General features: G+C 40.0%; 1 protein-coding gene across 1 annotated transcript; it reads right to left on the reverse strand.

Moving 5' to 3' along the window:
- Positions 1-7,427: 7,427 nt before the first annotated feature.
- LOC107811845 (uncharacterized) lies at positions 7,428-8,399 on the reverse strand. The gene has a single exon (XM_016636837.2). The coding sequence runs from the start codon at positions 8,397-8,399 to the stop codon at positions 7,428-7,430; it is 972 nt and encodes a 323-aa protein (XP_016492323.2).
- Between the last annotated feature and the right edge of the window lie 324 nt (positions 8,400-8,723).

Here is an 8,723-nt window from a genome sequence, read left to right on the forward strand (position 1 = left end):
TAACTGTGTAAGAGCTTCGTCTTTTGTAAGAGTGAGGTCTCCGAATCAGAGCTCCCTTCAACTTAATGAAATGAATTGGAGACTGGAGTACCATATATACTAGAACCCTTAATAGCCTTATTGATCCAGTTCACACACGTGGCGTCCATCCGTTATAATATTACAGGATGGACGCGCATTTTTAAAAGTGGGCCCCACATGTCTGTACTATTCACTGTAGATGATTGAATATTGTCAAAATGTAATCATTGCATATTCAAATTTCAAATTAAATATATCCGGATTAGAAAGCCATGCTTGCCGTGTCTTTCCTAGAACTTGACCAGTAGTGTCTTTGGGCCTATAACCAATGCTGGGTCTGTGAATTTATTAAATGGGCTTACTCTCGGCTGGCCCAGAATCAGCATGAGTCAAATGTGGACTTAATTGAGTCCATGTTTTTTCGATTTTGGGGGGAACTAGATACTGCACCATCTATGACCCCCCGTAGCTATAGAGTGTTTTGGGCCGTGGTGGTGGACCAGGAGCCCAATGGAACACTACCTGCCTTCCGTGATATATTTTCTTCTGTACAAGATATCACTGGGCTTAACTATATCCCTGATGATAAGCATAGACGTTTTCAGGTGAAACGTCAAGGCCTCATTATTCTTCACTGGCCTCGCAGATGGGTCTTCGAAAACCTCACCTAACCATTGCTCTATATCATCTGGGACCACATAGCTTTGTGGGTCCCATTTTGAAATAAATAGTTGTTTAGGAGGGCAGAAATATCTATCTAAATTATCCCTTAATTTATCTAAATCTCTAATATAATCTCTGGGCTGTTCCTCCATTTATATTTTAAGGGCATTAATGGTAGATCCTTAATTAATGGCCTTTGCGTATGAATCGTTGGCATATTGGCAACCTCCTCTACTTGATCTTCCATCGATTTGGAAAACTCCAAAATCAATGAAGTCTCCATCTTTCTTCACGTATGTTTTAACATCGGAGGAGGACTTAGCTCCGTGAATGTTCGGATGGAAATGTGCTGACCTGGTTGGGGAAGTGAGATCGAATGCTCTATTGTTGGTGCATACATACTTGACTTCGAATTGGATGAGCACATGGAGATGAGGTTTCCCATCTTCGTGTAATTCTCTGGAAACCCTAATAAATAATTTATTTACTAGGGTAGAAATATTTTGTAACAGTGTAAGAGCTTCGTCTTTTGTAAGAGAACAGTGGGGATAAGTCAAGAAATAATTCTTGGCTTGAATTCTAAATTTTTTAGACGGTGGCATATTTGTAATAAGAGTGAGGTCTCCGAATCAGAGCTCCCTTCAACTTGGTGAAATGAATTGGAGACTAGAGTACCATATATACTAGAACCCTTAATAGCCCTATTGATCCAGTTCACACACGTGGCGTCCATCTGTTATAATATTACCGGATGGACGCGCATTTTTAAATGTGGGCCCCACATGACTGTACTATTCACTGTAGATGATTGAATGTTGTCGGAATGTAATCATTGCATATTCAAATTTCAAATTAAATGTATCCGGATTAGAAAGTCATGATTGCCGTGACTTTCCTAGAACTTCCTGGGCATGTTTGTCACATTATATATCATGGGGGGGTTTCATTAATGCAACCAATGGCTTCAATACCTTGGGCCTATAACCAATATTGGGTCTGTGAATTTATTAAATGGGCTTACTCTGGGCCTGGCCCAGAATCAGCGTGAGTCTGATGCGGATTTAATTGAGTCCATTTTTTTCGATTTTGGGGGGAACTAGATACTGCAGCATCTATGACCTCCCGTAGCTATAGAGTGTTTTGGGCCGTGGTAGTGGACCAGGAGCCCAATGGAACACTACCTGCCTTCCGTGATAAATTTTCTTCTGTACAAGATATCACTGGGCTTAACTAGCTCTGATTCGGAGACCTCACTCTTATTAGGGATATGTCATCAATGACGTTATAAGTTACATTATTGGAATAAGATTTAGCATTAAAATCTAAATAACCACTAATATAATTATGAACGCCTAATGATCTGGCCCAAGCAGTCTTACATGTTCTGCTTGGCCCCTCTAGTATCAGACTCAATGGTCTGTCACTACTATTATTCTTCACTGGCCTCGCAGATGGGTCTTCGAAAACCTCACCTAACCATTGCTCTATATCATCTGGGACCACATAGCTTTGTGGGTCCCATTTTGAAATAAATAGTTGTTTAGGAGGGCAGAAATGTCTATCTAAATTAGCCCTTAATTTATCTAAATCTCTAATATAATCTCTGGGCTGTTCCTCCATTAATATTTTAAGGGCATTAATGGTGGATCCTGAATTAATGGCCTTTGCGTATGAATCGTTGGCAGATTGGCAACCTCCTTGAGCACATGGAGATAAGGTTCCCCTCCTTCGTGTAATTCTCTGGAAACCCTAATAAATAATTTATTTACTGCGGTAGAAATATTTTGTAACTGTGTAAGAGCTTCGTCTTTTGTAAGAGAACAGTGGGGATAAGTCAAGAAATAATTCTTGGCTTGAATTCTAAATTTTTTAGACGGTAGCATATTTGTAATAAGAGTGAGGTCTCCAAATCAGAGCTCCCTTCAACTTGGTGAAATGAATTGGAGACTGGAGTACCATATATACTAGAACCCTTAATAGCCTTATTGATCCAGTTCACACACGTGGCGTCCATCCGTTATAATATTACCGGATGGACGTGTATTTTTAAAAGTGGGTCCCACATGTATATACTATTCACTGTAGATGATTGAATGTTGTCGGAATATAATCATTGCATATTCAAATTTCAAATTAAATGTATCCGGATTAGAAAGTCATGCTTGCCGTGACTTTTCTAGAACTTGCTGGGCATGTTTGTCACATTATATATCATGGTGGGGGGGTTGCATTAATGCAACCAATGGCTTCAATATCTTGGGCCTATAACAATGCTGGGTCTGTGAATTTATTAAATGGGCTTACTCTGGGCCTGGCCCAGAATCAGCGTGAGTCTGATGCGGACTTAATTGAGTCCATGTTTTTTCGATTTTGGGGGGAACTAGATACTGCAGCATCTATGACCCCCGTAGCTATAGAGTGTTTTGGGCCGTGGTAGTGGACCAGGAGCCCAATGGAACACTACCTGCCTTCCGTGATATATTTTCTTCTGTATAAGATATCACTGGGCTTAACTAGCTCTTATTCGGAGACCTCACTCTTATTAGGGATATGTCATGAATGACGTTATAAATTACATTATTGGAATAAGATTTTGCATTAAAATCTAAATGACCACTAATATAATTATGAACGCCTAATGATCTGGCCCAAGCAATCTTACATGTTCTGCTTGGCCCCTCTAGTATCAGACTCAATGGTCTGTCACTACTATTATTCTACACTGGCCTCGCAGATGGGTCTTCGAAAACCTCATCTAATTATTTCTCTATATCATCTGGGACCACATAGCTTTGTGGGTCCCATTTTGAAATAAATAGTTGTTTAGGAGGGCAGAAATGTCTATCTAAATTAGCCCTTAATTTATCTAAATCTCTAATATAATCTCTAGGCTGTTCCTCCAAGAATATTTTAAGGGCATTAATGGTGGATCCTAAATTAATAGCCTTTGCGTATGAATCGTTGGCAGATTGGCAACCTTCTTGAGCACATGGAGATAAGGTTCCCCTCCTTCGTGTAATTCTCTGGAAACCCTAATAAATAATTTATTTACTGGGGTAGAAATATATCGTAACTGTGTAAGAGCTTCATCTTTTGTAAGAGAACAGTGGGGATAAGTCAAGAAATAATTCTTGGCTTGAATTATAAATTTTTTAAACGATGGCATATTTGTAATAAGAGTGAGGTCTCCGAATCAGAGCTCCCTTCAACTTGGTGAAATGAATTGGATACTGGAGTACCATATATACTAGAACCCTTAATAGCCTTATTGATCCAGTTCACACACGTGGCGTCCATCCGTTATAATATTACCGGATGGACGCGGATTTTTAAAAGTGGGGCCCACATGTCTGTACTATTCACTGTAGATGATTGAATGTTGTCGGAATGTAATCATTGCATATTCAAATTTAAAATTAAATGTATCCGAATTAGAAAGTCATGCTTGCCGTGACTTTCCTAAAACTTGCTGGGCATGTTTGTCACATTATATATCATAGGGGGTGGTTGCATTAATGCAACCTATGGCTCCAATACCTTGGGCCTATAACCAATGCGGGGTCTGTGAATTTATTAAATGGGCTTACTCTGGGCCTGGCCCAGAATCAGCGTGATTCTGATATGGACTTAATTGAGTCCATGTTTTTTCGATTTTGGGGGGAACTAGATACTGCAGCATCTATGACCCCCCGTAGCTATAGAGTGTTTTGGACCGTGGTAGTGGACCAGGAGCCCAATGGAACACTACCTGCCTTCCGTGATATATATTCTTCTGTACAAGATACCACTGGGCTTAACTAGCTCTTATTCGGAGAGCTCACTCTTATTAGTGATATGTCATCAATGACGTTATAAGTTACATTATTGGAATAAGATTTTGCATTAAAATCTAAATGACCACTAATATAATTATGAACGCCGAATGATCTGGCCCAAGCAGTCTTACCTGTTCTGCTTGGCCCCTCCAGTATCAGACTCAATGGTCTGTCACTACTATTATTCTTCACTGGCCTGGCAGATGGGTCTTCGAAAACCTCATCTAACCATTGCTCTATAACATCTGGGACCACATAGCTTTGTGGGTCCCATTTTGAAATAAATAGTTGTTTAGGAGGGCAGAAATGTCTATCTAAATTTGACCTTAATTTATCTAAATCTCTAATATAATCTCTGGGTTGTTCCTCCATTAATATTTTAAGGGCATTAATGGTGGATCCTGAATTAATGGCCTTTGCGTATGAATCGTTGGCAGATTGGCAACCTCCTCTACTTGATCTGCCATCGATTTGGAAAACTCCAAAATCAATGAAGTCTCCGTCTTTCTCCACGTATGTTTTAACATCGGTGGAGGACGTAGCTCCCTGAATGTTCGGATGGAAATGTGCTGACCTTGTTGGGGAAGTGAGGTCGAATGCTCTATTGTTGGTGCAGACATACTTGCCTTCGAATTGGATGAGCACATGGAGATGAGGTTCCCCATCTTCGTGTAATTCTCTGGAAACCCTAATAAATAATTTATTTACTGGTATAGAAATATTTTGTAACTGTGTAAGAGCTTCGTCTTTTGTAAGGGAATAGTGGGTATAAGTCAAGAAATAATTCTTGGCTTGAATTCTAAATTTTTTAGACGGTGGCATATTTGTAATAAGAGTGAGGTCTCCGGATCAGAGCTCCCTTCAACTTGGTAAAATGAATTGGAGACTGGAGTACCATATATACTAGAACCCTTAATAGCCTTATTGATCCAGTTCACACATGTGGCGTCCATCCGTTATAATATTATCGGATGGACGCGCAGTTTTAAAAGTGGGCCCCACATGTCTGTACTATTCACTGTAGATGATTGAATGTTGTCGGAATGTAATCATTGCATATTCAAATTTCAAATTAAATGTATCCGGATTAGAAAGTCATGCTTGCCGTGACTTTCCTACAATTTGCTGGGAAAGTTTGTCACATTATAAATCGTAGGGGGGGAGGGATTGCATTAATGCAACCAATGGCTTCAATACCTTGGGCCTATAACCAATGTTGGGTCTTTGAATTTATTAAATGGGCTTACTCTGGGCCTGGCCCAGAATCAGCATGAGTCTGATGTGGACTTAATTGAGTCCATGTTTTTTCAATTTTGGGGGGAACTAGATACTCCAACATCTATAACCCCCCGTAGCTATAGAGTGTTTTGGGCCGTGGTAGTGGATCAGGAGCCCAATGGAACACTACCTGCCTTCCGTGATATATTTTCTTTGGTACAAGATATCACTGGGCTTAACTAACCCTGATTCGGAGACCTTACTCTTATTAGGGATATGTCATCAATGACGTTATAAGTTACATTATTGGAATAAGATTTTGCATTAAAATCTAAATGACCACTAATATAATTATGAACGCCTAATGATGTGACCCAAGCAGTCTTACCTGTTCTGTTTGGCCCCTCCAGTATCAGACTCAATGGTCTGTCACTACTATTATTCTTCACTGGCCTCGCAGATGGGTCTTCAAAAACCTCAACTAACCATTGCTCTATAACATCTGGGACCACATAGCTTTGTGGGTCCCATTTTGAAATAAATAGTTGTTTAGGAGGGCAGAAATGTCTATCTAAATTTGACCTTAATTTATCTAAATCTCTAATATAATCTCTGGGCTGTTCCTCCATTAATATTTCAAGGGCATTAATGGTGGATCCTGAATTAATGGCCTTTGCGTATGAATCGTTGGCAGATTGGCAACCTCCTCTACTTGATCTGCCATCGATTTGGAAAACTCCAAAATCAATGAAGTCTCCGTCTTTCTCCACGTATGTTTTAACATCGGAGGAGGACTTAGCTCCCTGAATGTTCGGATGGAAATGTGATGACCTGGTTGGGGAAGTGAGGTCGAATGTTCTATTGTTGGTGCAGACATACTTGCCTTCGAATTGGATGAGCACATGGAGATGAGGTTCCCCATCTTCGTGTAATTCTCTGGAAACCCTAATAAATACTTTATTTACTGGGGTAGAAATATTTTGTAACTGTGTCAAAGCTTCGTCTTTTGTAAGAGAGCGGTGGGGATAAGTCAAAAAATAATTCTTGGCTTGAATTCTAAATTTTTTAGACGGTGGCATATTTGTAATAAGAGTGAGGTCTCCGAATCAGAGCTCCCTTCAAGTTGGTGAAATGAATTGGAGACTGGAGTACCATATATACTAGAACCCTTAATAGCCTTATTGATCCAGTTCACACACGTGGCGTCCATCCGTTATAATATTACCGGATGGACGCGCATTTTCAAAAGTGGGCCACACATGTCTGAACTATTCACTGTAGATGATTGAATGTTGTCGGAATGTAATCATTGCATATTCAAATTTCAAATTAAATGTATCCGGATTAGAAAGTCATGCTTGCCGTGACTTTCCTAGAACTTGCTGGGCAAGTTTGTCACATTATAAATCATAGGGAGGGGTTGCATTAATGTAACCAATGGCTTCAATACCTTGGGCCTATAACCAATGCTGGGTCTGTGAATTTATTAAATGGGCTTACTTTGGGCCTGGACCAGAATCAGCGCGAGTCTGATGTGGACTTAATTGAGTCCATGTTTTTTCGATTTTGGGGGGAACTAGATACTGCAGCATCTATGACCCCCCATAGCTATAGAGTGTTTTGGGCCGTGGTAGTGGACCAGGAGCCCAATGGAACACTACCTGCCTTCCGTGATATATTTTCTTCTGTACAAGATATCACTGGGCTTAACTAGCTCTGATTCGGAGACCTCACTCTTATTAGGGATATGTCACCAAAGACGTTATAAGTTACATTATAGGAATAAGATTTAGCATTAAAATCTAAATGACCACAAATATAATTATGAACGCCTAATGATCTTGCCCAAGCAGTCTTACATGTTCTGCTTGGCCCCTCCAGTATCAGACTCAATCGTCTGTCACTACTATTATTATTCACTAGCCTCGCAGATGGGTCTTCGAAAACCTCACCTAACCATTGCTCTATATCATCTGGGACCACATATCTTTGTGGGTTCCATTTTGAAAAAAATAGTTGTTTAGGAGGGCAGTAATGTCTATCTAAATTAGCCCTTAATTTATCTAAATCTCTAATATAATCTCTGTGTTGTTCCTCCATTAATATTTTAAGGGCATTAATGGTTGATTCTGAATTAATGGCCTTTGCGTATGAATCGTTGGCAGATTGGCAACCTCCTCTACTTGATCTGCCATCGATTTGGAAAACTCCAAAATCAATGAAGTCTCCATCTTTCTCCACGAATGTTTTAACATCGGAGGAGGACTTAGAACCCTGAATGTTCGGATGAAAATGTGCTGACCTGGTTGGGGAAGTGAAGTCGAATACTCTATTGTTGGTGCAGACATACTTGCCTTCGAATTGGATGAGCACATGGAGATGAGGTTCCCCATCTTCGTGTAATTCTCTGGAAACCCTAATAAATAATTTATTTACTGGGGTAGAAATATTTTGTAACTGTGTAAGAGCTTCGTCTTTTGTAAGAGAACGGTGGGGATAAGTCAAGAAATAATTCTTGGCTTGAATTCTAAAATTTTTTAGACGGTGGCATATTTGTAATAAGAGTGAGGTCTCCGAATCAAAGCTCCCTTCAACTTGGTGAAATGAATTGGAGACTGGAGTACCATATATACTAGAACCCTTAATAGCCTTATTGATCAAGTTCACACACGTGGCGTCCATCCGTTATAATATTACCGGATGGACGCACATTTTTAAAAGTGGGCCCCACATGTCTGTACTATTCGCTGTAGATGATTGAATGTTGTCGGAATGCAATCATTGCATATTCAAATTTCAAATTAAATGTATCCGGATTAGAAAGTCATGCTTGCCGTGACTTTCCTAGAACTTGCTGGGCAAGTTTGTCACATTATAAATCATGAGGAGGGGGGGTTGCATTAATGCAACCAATGGCTTCAATACCATGGGCCTATAACAAATGCTGGGTCTGTGAATTTATTAAATGGGCTTACTCTGGGCCTGGACCAGAATCAGCGCGAGTCT

This window comes from Nicotiana tabacum, chromosome 17, assembly GCF_000715075.1.
Source record: "Nicotiana tabacum cultivar K326 chromosome 17, ASM71507v2, whole genome shotgun sequence".
In the NCBI taxonomy this organism is placed as follows: domain Eukaryota; kingdom Viridiplantae; phylum Streptophyta; class Magnoliopsida; order Solanales; family Solanaceae; genus Nicotiana; species Nicotiana tabacum.